Genomic DNA, 24,251 nt, shown 5'->3' on the forward strand with positions numbered 1-24,251 from the left:
CTTCTCCAGTCACTGACAGGTTCTTCGGCCTAAATGTAGCCTATATATAAATCTGTAAAAAAAGAAAAAGAAAAAGAAGCCAGTGAAACAATTATTTAAAATACATTACTATAAAGTAAAAATGATAGCTGGTGTAAATTTAAATATCATGTGTCTTTGTAAGTGTCCTCACAAAGATTCCTGTTCAAAATGGTAGAACTGCTCACATTCAGATTCTTTATTAACGCCAAGAGGGCGTCAAATCTTCTGTGACCAGTGCGCTGGGGCCAGTCAATACACACAACAATGTTTTCATGATTATCAATTTTGTCGTTGAAGAGATGTTTCAGTCTAGAGTTTGGAGCAGAGTGGTGGACTAAGATGATGACCTGTTAGAGGTGGCTGGGGCTTGTGATAATGGTTGGTGTGAAATACTCAATACATCTGCTATACAGTTCTTGATTGATGAGAACACACGTTAGATATTTAGACACATCATCCTGTTGGAAGTTTAAGGTTCTCAAAGCATACTGATACTTCTCCTAAAGCTAGATAAAAGTCTAATAATATAATAATTATTAATACTTATAATCAAATAATCAAATTCTATTTAGTTTCCTGATATACCTATCTCTGGTGTGAGACATTGTTTTCATACCCAATGTCTTGTCTGTCTTTGTGGCACCTGTCATTGAGTCAAAGAGTGACAACATGATAAGAAGCAGAGCCTGATTGGTCATCTCATGTGCGTTAAAAGTGCTGATCAGTACTCAGAATCTGTACCGACTGAGGAGGTAGAACCTTTTTCGTCATGATAAGGAAACCAAAATAAAAATTTAAAAAAACAAGGAAACAACTCATAATGTTGATAAATTGTCACAGAATGAAAATATGTGATTTACCAAATTTTGACAAACATCTCAGATAAATCTTCATAATTCCAATGGGATGACATGAAACTTTTGTTCAGGTTGTTTGTGCAGAACACGGACAGACGACAATTTGTGTGCAGTTGGATATGACACCTGTTGAATATAATTGACTAGGAGACAGGTAGGGTTGTTTGGCCTTGTTTTCCTTGACCTCCGACTCATAATCCTACAACTACAACAACTGACTTGCTCTCAGGTTCTGAGAGTTTTCATTCAGTGGGTTTGTAAGTCCAAGCCTCTTAGCTGAGTCTGGACCAAAGCTATAGCCTCTTATTTAACCTCTTGTTTGTTGCTCGGTTCTTAGAAAGTGAATCTGTAGAGACTGTGGCTCCACTGAACATTTACACAACAAGTTTTTGGCACAGGCTGATCTTTTCCAACATGCAAGTAAACGGGTCCAGATATAGGCTTTGTTGTTGTTTGTGTCTTTTCTTACACACCTGACGTCAGAACAAACTGATTTCACTGCAAAATGAACAGAAATAGACATTGGCCATTGATTAGCATAGGAACTTTCCCACTTACTTGATTATGTCAATACCCATTCAGTACTCTATGTCAATACTTACTGTAGGCCTATGTCAATACTCTATGTATGTATTAATATGGACTGTAGAAGTGAACCTGTAGCATATTAGCTCCTCTTTGCATCTTTGTTGGAACATTTAAGTAATGAGCACATGCATCAGCACAATTATAATCCAGTTGCGTAATATGAAATACATATTCTGAAATAGAGTAAGAAGCTGAATATTTTTAATTTAATATAATTTTAATATTCTAATATAGATTTTGATGAATGCAGTTATTTTGAACAGGGAGAGACTCTGGAAATAACATACAGTAAAGATCAACTATGTCAGGATTCAAACCAGCAATATTCTGGATACACATGATGTGACCTGGCACTAGTCTGAACGGCGGATGGATACAACCATGAGGGGGTGTTTCTAATTCTCCTTTGCCCTGTATTTTTGTTGACCTGTACTCCAATATGTTATTTCTACCAATTTATTTTCTTTCCACACATTTCATCAGATCAGTTTGATTTTGCAGTTTTGTCAATTTATCAGCAGGGTGTCATGAACCTGGCTAGATTTAAAGATCATAAACAGATGCGGTGACAGTATTTTGAGAACAGGGTTGCGTTTGAGCATCAATGTAATATTTAAAGTTTACAGCTGATTAACATATGTGTAGTTTATGCAGGGAAGATGTGCGGTTAGTGTGGATGGCTGGGTGTGTTGGCTGTTTGGGGGCTTATTGTTGTGAGTTCAACAGGTCACAGCAAGAGACTGGGCCTTTATCATTTCATCTTGTGGATACAGACATGTAAGACATTCGTATGTGTGTCACCCACTGGCAAGCAGCACAGTGACAAACTCACTGGCTGCGACAGTCTCTGGCTCAGTGGAGCAGCCACGCTCAGACCCAAACAGGCTGCTGCTGCTGCGAACGTCCCGTCTGGCCCAGTGAAGGTCATCGTGACTGAGAGGAGGCTGAACAACCACAGGATTATCTCGGCGCTCCGCCCTGCACACTAACCCAAATCTAATCTGACTCTCTCCTCGTGCACTCAGCGCTTTTTAACAGCTCACACACACGCACACACACTGACATTGTTTCATTTCACTGCTCCCGAGCAACACAGAAACAACCTCAGTATTTCTACACTGGCACTGATCACAGACTTATGAAAAGCTTTATTTACACGTTCACTCTGATCAGGACCATGTCCGTCCCTTTATGACACAGTGAACCATCTTCTACTTCCAGTAGGATCACAAAGGAACTGGTTTCTTGAACACAATGCTGAGTTCACTGAACTCAAACGTCCTCCACAGTCCCCAGATCCCAGTCCAACGGAGCTTTGACCTTTGGGATGTGGTGGAGCAGGAGATTCTCATCTTTCCAGCTGCTTGTTGAGTCCATGACACCAATAGTTAAAGCACTTCTGAAGTGAAAGGGGTCCAACCTGGTACTAGACAGGTGGACCTGATGAAGTGGCTGGTGTGTGTATATTTCACATTTCATTTCAGCTGGTCGTGTCATCAGGCCAGGAGAAAACGTGATAAACGGTGATAAATCTGACTGACCTGTCGGACAGAGTTCAGAGAGAATTTCTTGCAGCTCATGTATGGAAGTCAAAACATTAACTGTAATCCGTAACAAAGTTTGTACTCTCCACTGGGTGAATTTTCATCCCTCCATTAGAGACCCCCCCCCCCCCCATCCTAACTTCCGTTGCCCTGTTTTATATTAAGCTGTGAGCACATCTACTAATGCTGCATGCTTTTGTTGATTCCATCACAGACAGCGCTGCGCTCGGTCCGTCCCACTTCACTGTTTCTGGGTCGTAATGCAGTCATGATAACTTGTTGGGATTATGGACGTGGCCTCTTTCTGTGACACACAGACTCAGACGAGGTCTGGGGTAGAGAGGGGGGGGGGGGCAATATTTACAGCTGGAGGTTTGTGAGGAGTCAGGCATCAGCATCTACAAATCACACGGGGTTAATTGTTTAATTTTATAAATCTGGATTAAACACCAGTCTCACTGGTGGGGGGGGGGGGGGGGGGGGGGGGGGGGGAGGGACAGATGGCCGGGACTGACACATGGTCACTGTCGACCTCCTCCTCCTCCTCCTCCTCCTCCTCCTCCTCCTCCTCTTCACCCACTCCTCCCCCTCTCTGCCTAATCTGACCGGGTAGGATAGGGGGAGGGCACCGGGCATTCTCCACCACCTCTCTCTCTTTTTTTGGCAGCACCCAACGCAGCCACAGAGCCAAAGCACGCAGGAAGGATATGGGCAAAAAAACAACTTATTCCCCAGTGAGGCTGGACTGAGAGCAGCTGAAGCGGCGCTCATGCTGAGGCTCTCGGCTGCAGGGAGCCCAGCTGGACTAGATTTACTGCTAATCCAGCATAAGGAGAGAGTAGGGACAACCTGCCGGATTGAGCGCTGTGGCTTTACTTTTTATTTCCATCTCCTGACAGGCCTGTTAGATGCGGTGTTTCCCCACGCCACCCCCCTCCCGTGAGGATGTGACCATACCGACTTTGCAGGCCATTTGAGAGAAAAGCTGTTTGGCTCTGGAGGTTCATGGCCAAATGTAGAACTGCGGTGGCCGAGGAGAAGCAGTTGAAGGGCGCGATGTCGGCCACTCAGGGGATGAACCGCAGTGGCATCTACAACTACTTCCTCAACATGGTGGCCTATCAGGTGAGAGCTGATGAGCAGCAGCACAGGAGGCAGCGACTGCAGCTGGAGTCTGAAGGCTTTTTCAGGGTCAGATATTCATTTAGTGGTAGAGGAAGTGAGCAGCTGTTTTAAGTAACAGTATTATGACCAGAGTGTAAAATACTTCATTACAAGTTGCTGTCCTGCTTTCAGAAAAGAGGACATGTAAAAGAGGACTTCTCATGCAGAATGCTGCCTTCCATGCATGCCTACATTTTACTATAGATTATACTAATACACTAATGCATTAGCATTTAAGCAGTGTTATCAATGTAGTGGTGATGCATCATATTTTATAAACATGTGTTTGGTGTAAAATCAAAATAATACAATATTAAGAGGACTAAAATGAAGGTGCTCAGATCGTCTTGACATTTAAAAATGAAATGATACAATTATGTGCGTTGTGCAGTGGCAGTGGGTGGGTGTCAGTGATAGTGGGGCCAACTGCAGTGTTTCTCTGTCATATCGAGTTGGTTGAAACAGCAGGAATATACAGTCTGCAGTGCAGAATAGTCAGTGTGATTGTTGAAGTTGCGTCAGACTGCTGCTGTAGTCTGTTGTGTCGCTCCTCTCAGTTGTATCAGTTCGCCAGGTGTTCATATTGTGTTGTTCGTTGTGGGTTCACACTCCTCAAGGTTTTGTGAAGAGTTGTCACAGAGACGAGATAAGAGCAGTGCAACAAGTGAATCTGCCAAGATGTGAAGAGAGTCAGTGATGTCAGAATCTGTGATGATAGGATGTGAAACAAAGGTAGAAACCAAATGTGTCCACACACACTCTTTTCTGGTTGCAGAGCCCAGTCACTGCTTCCAGCATCAAACAGCAGGTTTCACAGTGACAGTTGTTTAGAGCTGTGTGAATCAGACAGCTGTGAGTCCAGTCAGAGCTCCTGTCCTTCATGGTCAAATAGTTCAAAGCTCCAAAATGACTGTGATGATTGACAACTGATCACTTACTAGTAGAGATCAAGCTGTGGAGTCAAGTCAGTGTCAAAATGAATGATCACATACATTACACAAAATGTATTTTGTAATGCACACAAAATTGTGACGTTTTTTTCATTCTATATTCTATCTTTCTATAAATGAAAAACACTAATTTCTATTGTTTTAAATATATATTGTGTAAAACACAGATGTATTTAGCTAAGCAATTTCCAGTAAATTATTAATGTATGTTGTGACATTTATACTGTGAAACAGTCGAATCTGCATTTACAAATGGCTGAGATTACCCTGACATGACCCAAATGCCTTACAAGAGGAAATTATCTGTAGCCAATCAGATGTCTTCCTCATCCACTCAATTGCAAATTCTTTTCTTTTCTATATACATTTATGGGTTCCCCTGTCCTGCTAACTCTCTACCCTTTGCTCAGTTCTCAGACATAAATACGACTGCATGGCAACAGGCATCGGCAGCCCGGTAACCTGTTACATATTTATGGATTCCCATGGGACTTTTGTCCAATATGTTCCCTCAGTAGTGAGGCAGATTAATAACCACCAGTCTCTTAGCTGATTCCCCTTCATCTTTCCTAGAAAAAGAGAGAAATCTCTATGCGACCTCATGCACCTGCAGTTTTGTGGCTTTTGTATCAGGTGGCACATGAACTGAGGCTCCATCCACAATCCTACGTTTTCAAGTTAAAAAAGCTGTTTTCAAACAAAAACAGCCTTCATCCAGACAATCACACCCATAAACGCGCGCATACCTGGGCGTTCTTGAATCCTGTGTAAACGGGAAGCAGATTGTCTACCTTGCAGAGAAAATGCAGGTGCAAAATTTAATTCCTCAACAACTGCGGCAAAGACAAAAAGGTCAGCAGCTTGTGATGCATTATCATGTAGTTCTCACCTCTGTAGCTGAGGCTGATAAAGACCCAATGTGTGCATTTACATCTTTATTTTCCAAAGTCTCAGTTTCATCCGTCCACAGTACTTCACACCCCCAGACTCAAACTAAAACTGGATCACAGCTTTTCCAAAAGTCTCTGTCATGTTGACCAGAGGTTGAAAATGAAATGCGACAGAATGAATGTATTTTAACAGGGCCGGCTCTGGCAATGTTGACACCCTTTGCAACATTTTTGATCAGCGGTTCCTGCCTTGTGCACCTTGACTCGTTTTGTTGCTACAATTCCACAGGCCAGCCCTCGGTTTAAAAGGAAAACGTAGTAGTGTGGTCGCACATCTGGACCTCGTATAGTATTATTGTCTTTTTGAATACAGTTTACTGTTTGAGACAGAGTGCTGGACTCTCAGTTAATTCCTGAAGCTGCTGACCACTGTAGTTTTAGTAAATGTTACTGAACCAACAGAAAACTGGTCTTTCCCATTTGGTCCTTATTGAAACATCTTCACACTTATTGGATGTACGAATGATATTTTGCTCAAACGGTCCTGTTTTCTCTGCTGATCCCCTGGCCTTTTGAGTCAATGACTATAGTTTGAGTTGCCATGACATCCAGTCCAGATGTTCATGTTCCCCTCTGGATGAACTGCAGTAATAATCCGCTGAATTTTCATCTAACGCTACCATCAGCCCAAACTTTCCATGTAGACTCTTGTTGGTTCTAGATCGATGATGGGTTTGGTCTCTGGGTTTTTGGTGATTGGCTTATTGATAATATTTTTAAATTAGAGTAGATTTAAAAGTGTTTGTTTTTTTAATATCCTGCTATGTATATTTTATATATATATATTTTTTTATTTTAATATGTATTTGATTTTCTGAAATCAATACAACATTATACATGTATTGGAAAGTGGCTGCTGCATGTGTTGACAGGTCCATTTGGATCACTGGTGCATTAAGAATGTGATTCATGCAGGATTAGCTCTCAGATTAGCCACCTGAATACCTGGAACAATGCAGGAGGTCTCATAATCATCTCCAGACAAACAAGAGGACAACGTCCGAAAGCACTCGCCTGTCTCTGATTTGACAAGCTCGTCTGCTCTGCACACTGTTCGATTCCTGACTGTGTGACTAAAACTACAGGACGCTCTGCTCATTGATTATTCCACTACGCTCACAGCAGAGCTGCTGTTTGACCTGAATACAGCCCACTGTTATTAGGACTCACTGAGAGACCTGTGTGACAAACATTAAATTAAATGATAATTAAATTAGGCTCGAAGTCAAACATGCAGAAGTTTTAATGACCATAAAACACCTGTCGGTCTGTGAGATGTCTGAGCAAATGTTGTACATTTTCCCTCTTTTTGCATTTGGCATTTTACATTCAAATAACATTAATAAATCATAATATAATAAGAGTTTTAGAGGTTGGAGACAAAAGTGACCTGACACTTTGTTTAGTCGTCCATGGTGAATGACTGGTGGTGATTTGAGGTTCTGATGAAACTATAGAATAACCCTGCTTCTCTCTGTGGAGACAAACAACACAGTTTGACACACAACTCAGAAGCGGAGGGAACATAAGGAATATGTAATCAGTATAAAAATGTGGACAACTTGGGTTGACATCTAATTCATTTCAAGTAAGATATTTGTGGCATTTAAATAAAATGAGTCAGTTTGTGAGTCAGTTTGATGATCTTTGATGATGATTTTTTTGATGATCGATTGATTACTTCAATACACAAAAAAAAACATTTTATTTTTTTTAATTTTTTTTTTTTTACATATAAACATACATACTACTAGCTCTGAGCTTTAAAAATGTTTATAAGTTTAAAACACAACAAAACAACATAAAAACAGTATTGAGACTGAATATTTAAACAAACATTTCAGTACGAAGCTATACAAATGTGAAATGATTGAATATGAGGCCAAACCTGCTGCTGGGTCAGTCCAGGACCCAGATCCCTGGACAGGAAACTTCACAGGGTTTGATCTTTGCAGTGTAAATCAACAACACAACAACACATTTCAGTTTGTTTCTGACAAGATGCTAAAAGACCTGATGCATCACAGCTGTATATTAAATATACTGTAAATGCAGACAGAGATGAAAAACAGGACAAACTGTCCCTTTAATCATGTTTCATCTGTGACAGGATCAAATCATTTTACTGTGCATGATTACAGCTCTATTTTTATGTAGTCTTCTCTTCAATGAGAAGACGTTGGATAAGCTTCTCTGCATTATCCATCAGTTTATGATCTGCACGTGATGAATAATAATATATCTGGATCCATACAGCGAGCTGCAGGCCCAGAGCATTTCATTATCTGAGACTAGTTCTGAGAAAGTCACTGAGCATTTTCAGTGAGAAAGCGGAAATAAAAACACTCCCACATCTAATACCACTTTTCCTTCCCCTCACATCATCCCTTGACCCTGAAAACGCAGACAGACCTCCAGACTGTAATCTGCTGAGTTAGCTGAGGCCGCAGACAGATGTGCACGCAGGTTTTTGCCTCCTTAGATTTAGTTCAGGATCAGCGGCGATGGGCTCATGTCCAGTTGTCTACGGCCCAATTTTGTCAGAATCAGAACCAGACAGATGTTGCTGGACTCATTAGATTAATCTGCCAAAAAAAAAACCTCCATAACACATCACACTTCACTGTACTGTACTGTCCTGTACTGTACATTATTAGACAATATTGTGTCATCAGCAGATTATCTTAAATAATCAAAAATACGGTTCTCACAATACCTTTATTTCTCTGAAATCCAACTTTAGCTTTTCAGTAGTTTTTTCTCTACTATTACAATTACTGTCATTCTTTTTCAATTACAAGTACTTCCCGTTCTGTCCCATTCTTATTTAAACTGTGTGTATGTACATTGTCCGTGTTTCTTTCTTTTCTTTTATATGCTCGAACTGCTGTTAATCATTAAGGATAAATAAAGTTTTCTCTTAAATACAATTATATTTTCATAACAAGAAGAATATATGTTATAAACAGCATAGTAAAATCAACCTTATGCCTGGAGTCTGAAGTCCTGCTGCTGCTCCAGTAGTGACTGGAAGTAGACTCTGACAGCTGTGCTGTATACGTGGCCCAGATTTGGGCCATGGAAGTAGCGTAGATTTGGGCAGAGGAAAACAAGCATGTCGCCCGAGTATAGCACAGGTTTATTTTGCTGTCTGGGAAGTTGAGTCAGACATGATGGCTGTTTGTTTAAACCACCCTCATAAGTTGCTTTACTTAAATTTGTCACCATATTTATGGAGAAGTAATATAGATTTATAACATTGTCTGAGCTCAGTGATGGACGGATGATCAATACGTCTGTTTTTTTTCCCACTTTCCCTTATATTCATGTCCTTGTGTTTTTAATGCATTTCATATGATGCATTTGCAAGTAAAGAAAATATTTTTGCTGTTGTTTGTTGTAGGGCGACAGCATCACACTATTTCTACGTCATTAACACACCAACACATTGATACTGTAGGAATAAATAACCTTGAATAAACAATTTAAACAGTGTATTAAAAAAAACATCCAGTGCTGCCTCTGTTACATCACAGTGTGTTTCTGTATTTATGTGTTAATGTGTTTGGATGCTGAGCCGCCTCCTCCGTCCTCTCCTCCTCAGATCTGCTGCTGCTGTGGTCCGGCTCCCTGCTCGCTCTGCTGTGCCTTCTGTCCTCCGGTCAAATCCTCCACCAGCACGCGGGTCATGTACACCCTCTTCCACATCATGAGCTGTGCCGTCTCCTGCCTCATGCTGTCCCAAACTGTGTCTGAGCTCGTCAGGGAAAATGTGAGTCCTCGATCTTTTCAACCATTGTTTGGTTAATTTGTTTTGTGTGTGGAGTTCAGACTTTAGATTGAAGGTCATTTCAATTTGTGAATCATGGCCTCAGACCATGAGGAGCTGCCAGGAGATCAGATTGACACAAATTCAACTGAAATATAACCACGTAATAGTTCATCTTGTCTTTGTTCATAGATAGATAGACCAATAGATCTTTTCTTCAGACAGTGTAGGAAACTACGTTGCCATCGCCTGTGTTGTCTGAAGAAAAGAACTATTGATACTATGAAATATAACCAATGATTTATTTTATAATATTTTATGACTATCATCTTTTTTTTTCTTTTTACAATAATGTGTGTGTGTGTTTGTGTGTGTGTGTTTCAGGTGCCTTTCTTCAACATGGTTTGTGACCAGGCACATGGCGGCGGCCACTGTGAGATGCTGGTGGGCTACTCAGCAGTCTACAGGGTTTGCTTTGGCACTTCCTGTTTCTACCTGATGATGGCAATCTTCCTAATAGACGTGAAGTCCAGTCAGGACTTCAGGGCGCTCATACACAACGGGTCAGTGCCGTGCCAGAGTTTACCCCCCTCACACGTGTTTATTCTCAACCAAGACTTTACTGTGATCAGTGTGGGTCATGGATGTTCTTTACCCAGCAGTAAAAATCTTATTGATCTGAAGGCTTCAACGGCTACAACAGCGGAGGGTTTTTTAGACTTGGTCTGACAGCATTACAATCATGAAAATCTGTAATGTACGAAGTCATAGTCATAGAAGTCCTAACAGCTGGTTTTAAGGCTCAGTGTCTGAATACAGACTGTGTGCATTTCTCTGTGGAATGAGGCTTTCACAGTATTAATTTGCAACCTAGAGCTGCCTTGTATACCATATAGTATTATATTATTAGAATATCATTATTTATGGATACATTTATAATTTCCTTATTGACGCTACTTTAAAATTCAGTGTAATAAAGACATAACGCACTGAATTTATCACTCCAATTTTTTTTCCAAGATGAAAATAAACTTAAATTTCCTAGATTTATGACAAAACTTCTTAATCAATCATTAAATACTTTAACGCATTATCTAAAGTTTCTTCCCCTCAAAATTCCTAAATTAATCTTGGGAAAAAAATGTCAAATCTCAATTTTCTCTGAATTAACACTTAAGTAACAAAGACTTTTATGTAATTTCCATGAATGAGAATATTTAGAAAGGACCTGCCCACATGCAGCCTGTACCCACCTTAAAATACTCCACTAGAGTCTTAAAGGAGAAAGTGTCTCTCCCTCTGCTCACCTGACCCGGCCTGCCGCTCTATTTAAAGCTCTTTGTTGTCGCACTTTCCACAGTGGCGCTCTCGATTAGAGTGGTGACGTTGCTCAGATTAGGATTTGACAGACTGGATTGCTGCTCCTCTCTGGAATAAATCTACTCACAAGAGTCTTATCGGCGCCTCGGTGAAAGGTTTCAGGGTCTTTGGCAAAGGTTACAGCTCTGAGTGGTCTGCAGGAGGAGGGGGGTCAAGGCCGGCGTGACCCACTGCCCTGCTGAAGTCTTGTATGTCATTTAAAAGACCAGAGAGCTGGTTGTTGGTTGTGCAGGTTTACTGTCTGGACGGAGGTTTAGTTTTACATCAGAGCAGTCATCATGTGCAATAATTATTTTATCTGTGAACAGTTTCAAAGCCACTCAGAGGACGAGAGGATGGACGACACTTTTATGTCTCTGTCAACAAAGTTAGATGAGCTATTTATCACTTGAGATTTACAGCTGTTTAACCCCCTGGTTTAGGCCCAGCTGGCCAGTTTCAAGCAGCTACTATTGCTAATGTTAACTATGTAGCAAAATATATAATCAATATCTAATAGCCATTTGCCAAAAAAAAAACATATTGCAGTTTTATGGGCAAATTTTTCAAACCTTTATTTATTCAGGGGAGCCAATTGAGGGCAGGCTCTCTTTTTCAATGACGCCCTGATTACAGAGATGAAAAAACAACACAATTATAAACAACGTACACACTATGATCAACAAGTGTCAGAATCAGAAATACATTGAGCAGACACAAGGAGAACAGCATATACATTTAGGGTCACAGCTTCATGGAAAGCAAGTACACTTAAGTGTAAAAAACAAAGTCTAAGAGACTTCTGAAGGACTCCACTGGAATAAACTGTTTCAGTCCAAATGTTGTGTGAATGGTTCACTTTTGCTTTTAATTTACACTAAAAAAATATAGAATTGATTGTGTGTTATCATTGTGTCAACCATGTTGTAACACATTTTTCCTTTATCAACAACAAAAAAGCAGCTCTTGATTACATTGTGGTCACTGTGCTGCCATAGTTTGCATTTAAATACTAACACTAAGAATAGGAGGAAAATGCAGTGAAATAGTAAAGTATTGCACATTACAAAAACAGAGAGGATAACAGCAGGTGTACGCTGATAGAATGTATTATATTATTTTATTGATTTATCTTGGAACTAACTGGTGACACTTGGTCTGTTTTGTCTCCCTGTTTGCTGTCATGCAGCTTCTGGTTCCTAAAGTTCATCACCCTGCTCGGGATGTGCGCGGCTGCCTTCTTCATCCCGACAGAGTCCTTCCTGCACGGTGAGAGAGGCCGGCTGTATAGTTGCTGCTAGACCCTGCTAGAGGGCAGCAGAGATCTGCTCTTGAACACACACTCCACCTCGACTGCTGTGAATTATTGGACCATAAATCTCTGAAGCTTGATTCGTCTTTGTTTGGCAACAATAAATCCGATGTTGATACATTCCTGATATGGCGGCTGATTTATGATTTACAGCTTTTCGTTTTCTCTTTCACTTCCCTGAAGTAAATCACAGACTGATGGCTCCTCTCTCTCTCCTTTTGGCAGCTTGGCATTATGTTGGTGTGGTGGGAGGATTTGCCTTCATCCTCATCCAACTCATCCTCATCACAGCTTTTGCACACACCTGGAACAAGAATTGGTGAGTGCCTATGAGTAAAATATTACATCATATATTTATGACTGTAGTTTACACTTTGTTGCTCTATGTGCTCAGATTATTGTCAGTGAGAATCAGACATTTTAGCTGTTATAAGATAAAACCACTGGTGGTATAGTGGTGCAGGCCCAAGTTAAAATCCAGCTGTGGATCTGTCACATTTTGTTTCTAGCATAAAAGGAAAACATTCAAATGACAAAATAAAAGAAAATGCATTTCCCAATTAAAGCCTCGCTGTAGATGGAGTTATGTGGCTCTCACAGGGCGGCGGGAAAGTTTTTATTTAGTCCCTCACAGCTCCTTACATACGTTCACATACAGATGTAGCCTGGTTCACATCTGGAGAAGAGAGTCTATGCTTTACACTGGTGATGATGGATTCACCTTCGGCCCAGCACAGCTGTGTAAATCATACACTGACCTCACCAACATCTGGAGCAGACAGACAGACAGATGGACCGTGAGACAGTTCAGGTGGACCGGCCTCTCTGTAAACCTGAATGTGATTTGATGTTCGGCTGGTTGTCAAGGAGCTGATGATGTGGTGACGCAGGTGGTTCACTGCTCTGCCTCAGCTGATAGTCGGCACTTTTTGTTTGTGTATTGGCTTGTTTACATGTTTGACCTGTTCATTTGTCGCTCTGTTTACTGTCAGTGTATTTTTCCTTATCTCTCAGACATGCCCTCATTCACTCAGTCAGACGCAGACGCGTCCTCTGACAGACAGCTTGTCCCAGATGTTATTTACTGCGTCCAGCTGTTGCTGTTGTACCATCACTGTCTGTCAGTCACCTCTGAATTTGGCTCTGCCATGGCAGAGTTGTAGCTGCGACAGTTAAGAGGATTTATTCACTCAGGACGTTTTCCAAGGCAAAACCCACCCACACTACTGCTACTGTGTGTTCTGGTTTTCACTGCATTATGTTCAGGGCAAAGCTCTATAACCCCCCTCACTTTGCAAAAGCAGCTGATGTGTTCAGGGAAACTTTTCTTACTATTGCAATTTTATTTATACAATTTTCATTTTTTGTTGGATGCATTACAAAATGTCAACCCGCCTTTTGCTTTTGACCACAAAAGACACAACCAGGAGAAGAGTGGACTGAAATATATTCTTGAGTTTTCTAATTTTTTCTACAAATAAATATGCCAGAACCATTTTCCAAGTACCTTGGAAAGTCGAGTTTTGGCCAACTCGAGTTACCCCCTTCATGGCTACTTCATGTTGTTGCCCACGGTACACAAGTTGATTTCAAGGTAAATTCATGCAAAACCGCTGATCCGCGTTTCCGTCAGGGGCAGTTTTTCGGCAAGCAGTCTCTGCATTTGCCTCAAAAACAACTTGAGAATAACGTCTCGTAACGTTCCGTTATTGACTCATAGCGTGGTGAATGTGCAGGTCACAACTTGTCCACGTGAGTGTTTTGGAGTTGTTGGATTGTGTATTTGATGAGTTTGATGAGGGAAACCAAAAAATCCCATTAGCCTCCGTAGCGTAGCTCTGAGCAGCTTGCGGCTCTGCTCCGCCGTTCTAAAAATAGCTTGCACCAACAATTAAAGGTAACAAACCTACCACTAAGACTATAGGGATTATGGCAATGGGCCAATTTGCCAAAATATTAAACTATCCCTTTAAGCTTTTAAATGTGATATGGTATTGCTCGTCATGACAAACCAAATGAGAATTATCACCTGATCTCTTTACTGCTCCGGTGAACATGTAGTGGTGCATTTAGCTGCTAAAGAGCCAGATGTTTAAACTTAGAATTAAAAGACATGGAGGGAACACTGGACTGAGATTCAACAGGTGGAAACAAAGACAACTTCAAAATGATACAGTAGCCTATAATCTTGCTCTGTAACAGCTGAATGTATGATTTGGGAAGTATTTCCTAAATAGTTTATCATATCGAACACCACAGCTTGAAGACAGGGTGTTGGCCCTGGTGCCCAAATGAATTAGTTATTGCAAGTTTAACTAATGAAAAAAAATCCATATAGCTCATGTAAAACTAGATCTGAATCAAAATACAAAGTCATTTGTTTAACCATGATGTGGAAACTTTCACTCAAATGAATGCAAAAATGTATGAGGAAAGAAAGATAATTAACTTATACAACAAAATCATTCAAATATTTATAGATATTGCATGATGAATACATTTCTTGTACTCTGACTTATGGCCAAGATTTATGTTTCATGATTCATCTAAATATTCAGGTGGTATTTTGAGATATCAGTGCTGTGTTCAGGTGTGTTTCTCTGTGACACACATGCAGAGTAATCACCAGCAGCAGGATGGATGTGAGGCTGAAACCTTCTCTCTGTCCTCTGTGCTGCTCTCAGGTTGACCGGAGCGGCAGAGAACAAGCGCTGGTACCTGGCGGTCATGTGCGCCACCCTCTTTTTCTACACCATCGCCACCATGGCCTTCACCTTCATGTACAAGTACTACACACACCCCATCGCCTGTCACTTCAACAAGGCCCTGCTGTGGATCAACCTGGGGCTCTGCGGCCTCATGTCCTTCATTGCCGTCACTCCGTGTGTGAAGCAGAGTGAGTCGATGAAACGCACAAGCATGTCTGTCATCGGTTCTCGGCCGTGAAATAACACTTTGTCCAAATCCAGCAATGCAAACATCCCCCCTGTTGAAACCAGTGCTGCTGCAGATAATAATAATTAGATAGAAGCCAACATTATCTGTTTCTCCCTTTAAAAACCAACAGCTGACTGCAGACTTACTTTGTCTGCACATGTCAGCCTTTTATGATTGAAACAGCTGTATGCAGAGCTGAGAAGCAACTCAGTACGTTTACCCAAGTACTGGCTGAGGCACTGGTCGAACAAGTATATTTCTATTTTGTGAAAATATCTATATTTCAGAAAGAAGAATCTTCCTTGTTTCAGTTTGATAACACAGATTATTTTCAACTCCCATATTTACCTTTTGAACATATAAAAACCATCCCCTCCTGTAAGTGTTGGACGGTGGGTCCAGGTGGGCGGGGCTTGGTGACTGCTTTGTTGTGACATCACAAAGTTGCAGAAGTCCTGACAGTTGTTTTAAGGCTCAGTTTCTGGATACAGGCTGTGTGCAATCTCTGTGGAGGGCTGCTTTGATACTTTCACTGTGTTGATATTTAACCTAGACTGGATTAATAATCTAACAAGACATGGAAATCATTTATACCTTTGCACTATATGGTAACTGTAAATATGATATAACATTGAGGTTTAGAGTTTATTAAGAAATTGAGAAAATTGTTTCACCATCAGCTCTGTATAAGAGCTCCTGAACATATCACTTCATCATCTGATTTGTTTGCACTCATGAAAATACATTTCTCTCCACATTTAGGTTTAACTGTTTGAGCTAATCAAAGTTTATTTTACCATTTTCCAACAGATTTTTCAGTTCATCATCAGTTTAAACTGATGAAACGACAAAATAAATTCTTAGATTTTGTTTAGAAAGGTTCAAATAGAAGAACTCTAATCAATGATTACTAAAAGTTTATATAAATGCATTGTAGAGCATTTCTACTTTTGACTCTTTTGACTGAGTTTGGGATTTGAATATGTTCTGCTTGAAAAGTGTGTGTACGTGTGAGTGTTATGTCATTTACCCCTGACTCTGCCTCTGTCTGTCCCTGCAGAGCAGCCTCGGTCGGGACTCCTCCAGGCCTCCATCATCAGCTGTTACGTCATGTACCTCACCTTCTCAGCTCTGTCCAGCCGCCCCCCAGAGAAAGGTAACACTCGCTAGGGACACTGAACACTGCATCTCTGTCCTGTGTTAACTCTGACACTGAAACTTGAATCATTAACACAACCACCTCTGAGGATTTATTCAAGGTCATACGATATAATGTTGATTAAAATGAGAAACATGTGGTGCAGGAAATGGAAGATAAGAAGCTCCTGGCCCTCTTAATGCCGAAAGGCTGTTGATAATGACAGTGCTTAAGAGAATATAGGTCAGTCATAATGATATGATGCAACTCAGGCTCAGCCCTACATCCCATTTTAGCATCTTTCAGCCTTGTTGTTTCGGTTTTATAGGCCACAACTTTAATGTCGTGGTTTACTCTCTGCAGATCTCTCTCTCAGTGTCTCTCTGAAATACACAACAGTTTGCAACTAAGTGGTGAACACATTTAGCAGCACAGCTTTAACAGCAGAGCTATGATGAGTGAACTTTCAACTTTATTCTAATATGTTCAAAACTTACTTACATTGTTTTTACAGCTTGTTGTGCTGCCCCCAAGAGGGAAAATTATTTAATGCAGATTTTATCTCCCCGTCGTTATATCAGCAACATTTTTATGTGATTATTGTTATTCTGCCTAGTTGTCACGTCATTAATGGACGTGTACACTACAGCGATTTTTGTGCGTATTTCTGTAGACATTGTTGAGAAGCATAAGATGTAATAACACACATACTTTAATTTGACGCTAAAGATGCAAAACAAATATAACACACAACACTTACAGTACACTTCATCGACAGTATGGACTGGAGGAGGATTACAAATGATTTCCAGTTTGTTCATATGTACATGATCACACTATTAGACAGAAAAACATCATAGAAACGTATTCTTTATTTTCATCACAGCATAAAATCCTCTAATTGTGAAATTTACCAAGATTTATTCAGATTAAATTAATCTTCCCGCACTTCACAGACTTAACACAAAACAGCACTCTCCCATCACTCACCCACCCACACACAGACACACACACTCACACACAATCCTCCGTAATTTGCCTTTACTCTTCTCATAATGACTCACCTGTTGGCTCCAGGTAAGACAAAGAGCCTCCACATGACTGAGACATTAGTGCAGCAGCTTGTCAGAGGCCCCATGTCTTATCCGGGTTTTACATCTAAACGGAACACACGCAAATATACATGTATACACACACACATCCGCACACACGCATGCACACACACACACACACACCTACACACACACACAAACTGGGATGAGATGTGCTCTGACATGCTGCCTGCTGGGCTGGTGGCCTGTGGTGAGGGCAGACTGAAGGATATTTGTTTCACATTCCTCATGGATCCATTGACAACATAATAACAGAGGAATACAGCCAGGCAGCGTCATTACATACGTTCTCACACAGCTCGTCCGGTGAGCGGATTAAGTTCAGAGGAATTCAGATCTAAACATCTTTTTAGATAAAACAGCCAACACATAAGAAATTCATTTGAGTGCAACCAGTTAAAACGCTCCTCACATCTTATTTGATCTATATTTCCATTCCTGGTCAAACTAAGTCCAGATAAACGGATATTTCCAGATGTTAATTTCTTTCAGGGATTTAAAACTTCAACAAAAAACTATTTATCAGGTGTTTCTACTCCAGAGGAGGGCTGCTGTCGTTTTGCATGAATATTAGACAGTGGAGCAGGGAGGAATCAGCACAGAGACTAAACAGGTCTCTGTTTAGTCTCAGATGATCCACTAGAACATAATGCAGCCACAGCGCAGGGTGATGGAGGAATTTGTTCAAACTACCTCCTTAATTTACATCCTCGTGCTCCAACATCGCAGAAAATGAAAGACTCTTTTCCGCTGGTTGTAGCGTGGAGGGATGAATGGATGAAGCTCTCATGGTGGGGTCTTCTTTTGTTGATGATAATCCATCTAAAATCTGTTTCTTTGGCGCATTTTTTGATTGAATAGTCAGGAGTTGGGGGGCGGAGTCAGACTCACTCTTCACTGCTCTTCAGAACCCTGTAAATTACATCACAGAGGCTGCACCCATCTTTATTTATAGTCTCTATTTACAACACGATGAAAGACAAAATAGCTGCCAATGTGATAATTATCAGAAGTGGTCAAGTTAATCTTCAACACACTCCACCAGCGCAGCCTCAACACAGCTCTGTGTGCTGCTTGTCCTCTGTGAAGTTACCAATGGTTCAGACTGAGTGAGGTTGTAGGGAAGTGAACGACACAGATTGTGTTAATGAAGGTGAGGGAAGGGTGGCAGGTTGATGAAAGGAGCATTATTTCAAGCTGCTTTTCTCCGCTCTTATTCACAGAGGCATAGTAGTGGTGTGTGTGTGTGTGTGTGTGTGTGTGTGTACAGTATGAGTGTGTACAGTAGGTGTATGTGAGAGTCCTGGGGCAGTGCAGGACATTGTAGCGACTTGTTGAGAAAATATGCACTGTGAGTCTGCTATTAAAACAACTTTTTAACGCACAGTGAACCGCACGCAACACACACACACACACACACACACACACACACACACACACACACACACACACACACACACACACACACACACACACACACACACACACACACACACACACACATGAATAGGCAATGGTAAGTGGAAATTAAATGTTACACAGCAGCAGAGGGAGTGTAAATGTATTATATATATATATATATATATATATATGATTTTTGATTGATTGATATATGTATGTGTGTGTGTGTGTGTGTGTGTGTGTGTGTGTGTGTGTGTGTGTGTGTGTGTGTGTGTGTGTGTGTGTGTGTGTGTGTGTGTGTGTGTGCACATTAGCCAAAAGATCCATCCTCCTTACTGTCGTCTTAGGTCTTTGTTTGCCCAGTCTGTCCCCGGAAGGCTTAGTCTGTTCTATGACCTCACTATGAACAACACACACGCGTGCACACACACACACACACACACACACACAAACTTATTTCCTGAGAATGCAACTGTAGAGACACAACTTAAAGAGCAGGGCATGTAGTCTCTCCCCTGATGACTCTTGACCTAAGTGTGTCTGTGTGTGTGTGTGTGTGTATGTGTGTGTGATATAGTCTGAGCCCTGTAATTAGCCATTGTTTTCACTGAGCTCAACTTCGTCTCTCCTTCACAAACACAAAACGTCTCTCTGGAATCCGCAGCAGAAACAACCCTCTGGAGGCTGGATCTGTGTGTGTGTGTGTGTGTGTGTGTGTGTGTGTGTGTGTGTGTGTGTGTGTGTGTGTGTGTGTGTGTGTGTGTGTGTGTGTGTGTGTGTGTGTGTGTGTGTGTGTGTGTTTGGGAGTATGAGCTTGTGCACATGCATGTGCATGTGTGAGCATACAGTACATATTTGTGAGAGCTCTGTTTTTGCCCAAGAGTGTCCAGAGGGCGAGTGTATTAGAGTCCTAGAAAGGAAAGTGCAGCCAAGGCCTCTTTTACAAGAAAGAAAGGAATTTCCTGAGGAATGAAACGAAGGAGAGAAAAAACAAATGAAGGATGTGACACAACAACTTCAACTGCATGTAGCATCAGGCGGTACTAGACTGACAGAAAATGTATTTGCAAAAACAACTTTTTATTTTGTACAATGGATGAAAATTATGTTGAAAGATTTCTGCCAAAAGAGAAATCCAATCATGTCGACTTTTTATTTACAGTAAAAAATATCACCTTGTCTTTTAAATAGGAACATTTTAACTTTACATCCAAAGTGAACCATGTTCATCTCAGTCTTTTCATTCTAAATCTAATCTGATGTCAAGACTGTTACTGTAAAGGATTTTTAACTTGCATATTTATAGTGGCTGTGGTCACTTTGGATCATTCAGATCATTTAAAGCATCTAAGTTGTTTTATACTTACAGGAAACTGCAGGTGAATGTGGAAGATGCTGCATGGGAACCTTTTTTGTATTTTTTTTATTTCACACTCAAGTTTAGATTTAAAAAATATTTCATGCATAAAAACAGTGATGTCTTGTCACTTTCTACAACTTTTCCAGAATAAAATACATAATGAAGGCCCCATGTTTTGAAAATTGCGACTTTGATTGTTTTTTCGTGATAGGGGAGACTTTTTTTTTTTAGAAACTATCCGTTTAACACAAGTGGACAGAACTTTCTCCTTTCCTCCTCTGCCTCAAAAAAAATGCCTCTGATAAAAAGACAAAAAGGAAACTGAAAAAGAAAAAGAAACTGAGCCTCTCCTCTGATTGGCTAAATGAGTTTTGCTTGCCAGAGCTCCAGAGAGAGGCATCAAAGAGGACATTTAAAACTATATGGAGCTGACAAAATGCACTCAAAACCACAAATAAATCCTGCTAGGGATATCAAAAACTTCAAATAAAACAATGGAAAAGTGGACAACATGGGGCTTTGAATAGTAAAATGTTCCATGTTTGTTTTGCATCTTGTTTTGTATATTGTTAATGGTTATCATCATCTGTAGAAAAAGGAGATTTGACACAAGCCAGTGACAAACTGACAGAAACCTTATTCGACAGTTCCCTGGTGTAACTGAACCCGTCACGCTGTGTTTTCCTCTGTGTCAGTGGTTTACCAGGGCATGAACATGACCGTCTGTTACCCCAGTGTGGGACAAGATGGCATCCAGAACGAGGGAAACGCCGTCGCCATCATTGGAGCTGCCATCATGTACTGCTGCGTCCTCTTTGCATGGTGAGTTGCATGTAAACAAACATCCCATTAATAAGAAGTTATCCCATTATTACAGTCATATCAGATTATAACATGATGAAGTCTTAAACTTTGATGAGTTTTTGACCTATAATTCAGATGAGAAATTGTTGATGTTTGGAGACTGATGTTTCTCTCACAGGACAAATATGTTACAATCTGATTTCCCTGCAGTAATGAAGCGTCGTACCTGGCAGAGGTGTTTGGTCCTTTTTGGATGATCAAAGTTTATCGCTACGAGTTCCAGAAAGCAACCTGCTGCTTCTGCTGCCCCGAGGAAGAGGAAGGTTTGTTTAGGCTTTTACGTCAATACATTTTACAGTTTCAAACTCTGCTTTTAATTCCATTGTTATCACTGGTGCATCTATGGAGCAGAATAGAAGTGGACTGTCAACTAACTAACATGCATGTAAACAATGCACAATTTTGAATATTGAAAAACAAAGAAGCTTTGCCTATGTTTCATGAGAATAAATTTCCGTGCTGGTTGAAACACAAGAAACAAGAAACCATACCAGAGTACCTTAATGACAAAATTATTTATTGATTGTTTTTATCTAGATGAATGGCAAAAATGGAAATCAGTTGCTGCAACCACAACGTCTTTTGTCGCAAAAGAAAAAAATCTTTTTTTTTTTCAAGCGCCGACTGACCAGTTCTTTCGAGTTTGGTGTTAACAGAGCAGCTGTATATTTAATAACTTCTATTAGAGTAATCTCCAAACGCAATAATAGATGAACTGTAAATTTAGACTACAATAATATAATATTTGCAATTAATTACACTGTTTTCATTTAGCTATTAATTTTAACATAACCATTTCTACTTCAGTCAAATGTGAGCATCACGTTAATGAGTCTGTGGCTTCAGGAAGCAGCTGCTCCTCCAGCTGAGTAACAGTCTGTTGCTGCGCTGGACTGACAGTCGTCACTGTGACTGTGTCTGTTTCAGCTGAAGAGGAGTTTGTGATAGACGATGAGAACAAAGGCTGCCAGAAGGTCATTCACAACGAGACGCAGAGAGTCGCCTACAGCTACTTCTTCTTCCACTTCGTCTTCTTCTTGGCCTCGCTCTACGTGATGATGACCCTCACAAACTGGTTCAGGTTGGTTCTCTACACTCCCTAATATTTTTAAAGGTCCCATTTAGTCTATAGGCAGGATGAGAACCTACAGTTATATTGGTAAACGTAAATGCCAGTGGTGTAAATCACAACTTTTATCACAATACGATATTATATCAGTTAAATAAACGACAATTTGATGTTTGTAGATATCATAAAGTCCAGCCATGATAGGATTTCAATTTGATTCTATTCAGGGATTAGTGATTGAGTCAAGATGACATGATGAAACTGAGCCAACATTAAGTATTTAAAGCAGGATTTTATGATTTGAGCCTCAAACAAAATATTTCTCGATCTTGGTAATTAGTTACACACACAAACATGAAAATGCAGCAGATGCTTATTGCACAGACATGCCAGGGGAATTTAAAATATAGGCGCCTCTTACAAATGATGATGTCTCTGATCAATGTTTTCATTTAAGATCAAAGTTAATAACTCATTGATCATTGAATCAATATATTTATGTAGATCTATGAATCGTTACACCCCTAGTAAATGCATCATACAGTATAGTGATGGTAACAGCTCTAGGTTCAGAACGAATGGAGACTTTGAGATGTTTTGCCAGGGGTATTGAGTGAAATGTCGGCCTCCTTCTTTACCATCAAGATTTCCAGCCAGTTGCTATAAGCACTGAGACTTTTCTCTGCCCGATGGAGCTGACCTGTGTTCTCCTCACGCAGCTATGAGTCGGCAGTGTTGGAGACCACCTTCACCCACGGCAGCTGGTCTACCTTCTGGGTGAAGATGTCGTCCTGCTGGGCCTGTGTCATCCTCTACCTCTGGCTGCTGCTGGGTCCTCTGTGCAGCTGCCAGTCTGAATCCAGACCTCGCCGCTCACGTATCAAACGCCGCTCGGCGTCCTCCCGTCACGTCACTGTCAGCGTCTGACAGCCCCTGCGAGGGGCCGGGTAGGAGGGCGGTGGATAAGGGCGAGACGTGGGCGAGGGGTCAGATGACTCGGAGCCTCCTCGTGGTTTCCCCCCGCGGGAGGGGATTTTCAGGAATGGAGGTCACGGGGGTCAGGGTTCAAAGACTCACAGTCCTGTGAGAAGGACCAACCAGGAGGTTTAGCACCCTGCTGATGACTGGGTGAGACCCTGATGTCACCGGCTCGACAAGATGACATGAAACCACTAACGAGGACTTGACTGTGGTTTGTAAACACACTTACAGTATGCATTGCCAAAGGGATCCGGAGGAGTGAACTCTCACTCTCTTTAATGTGGGAATTACAAGTAAGTTGGTGTAAAGAAAGATACATTTATACATTTTTACTGTTTTATTGTAGTATTATTTTAAATTGTTGGCTGTATTTAGACTTTTAACTTTACAGAGCAGAAATTCTAGTTATTTGCTGTAATATTGCTGCAGAGGAACACGTCCCGTTTATGTTTGCTTTTTTTGTTTTTTTCTTTCTGCCCTGAAAAACAAAGTCTGATCTTTGGCTGTTGACGTTCATGACCATGAACAAATCTTTCTCATTGCTGGAGCAGAGAACCAAGTGCAAAACAAATCCCAGATCTGGTCGTGATATTACATCATAATCATAATCATAATCGAAAACATGATCTAGATATTCACTCAACACTTCAACAGATGTTGTCTCTGTGGTTTCACCTCTGTGTTTGGCCAAAAGAGTTAAGAAAACTCAGTTGAGCTTGTGTGTTTTTTTCCAACTTTTTAAGAACGAAACACTTTGCAGGGTTGGAAAAGCACAGGCACCATAATGAAACCATTTTTCTCAGCTAGGTTCATTATTTCCTTATTGCTAAACCCAACTGAAAAGCTGAAATCAATCTTCCAATGCAGGGATAATG

The 24,251-nt window shown here is 40.8% G+C and overlaps 1 protein-coding gene across 1 annotated transcript; it reads left to right on the top strand.

Moving 5' to 3' along the window:
- Positions 1 to 4,015: 4,015 nt before the first annotated feature.
- Positions 4,016 to 23,322, top strand: serinc4 (serine incorporator 4; the record flags this gene model as incomplete). The annotated part of the gene is made up of 11 exons (XM_084000500.1): positions 4,016 to 4,135; positions 9,679 to 9,846; positions 10,228 to 10,406; positions 12,392 to 12,471; positions 12,740 to 12,833; positions 15,199 to 15,410; positions 16,512 to 16,607; positions 21,158 to 21,284; positions 21,477 to 21,589; positions 22,254 to 22,407; positions 23,115 to 23,322. The coding sequence occupies 11 exons, from the start codon at positions 4,016 to 4,018 to the stop codon at positions 23,320 to 23,322; spliced, it is 1,551 nt and encodes a 516-aa protein (XP_083856626.1).
- Positions 23,323 to 24,251: the final 929 nt, after the last annotated feature.

Source organism: Trachurus trachurus (assembly GCF_905171665.1).
Source record: "Trachurus trachurus genome assembly, chromosome: 3".
In the NCBI taxonomy this organism is placed as follows: Eukaryota; Metazoa; Chordata; class Actinopteri; order Carangiformes; family Carangidae; genus Trachurus; species Trachurus trachurus.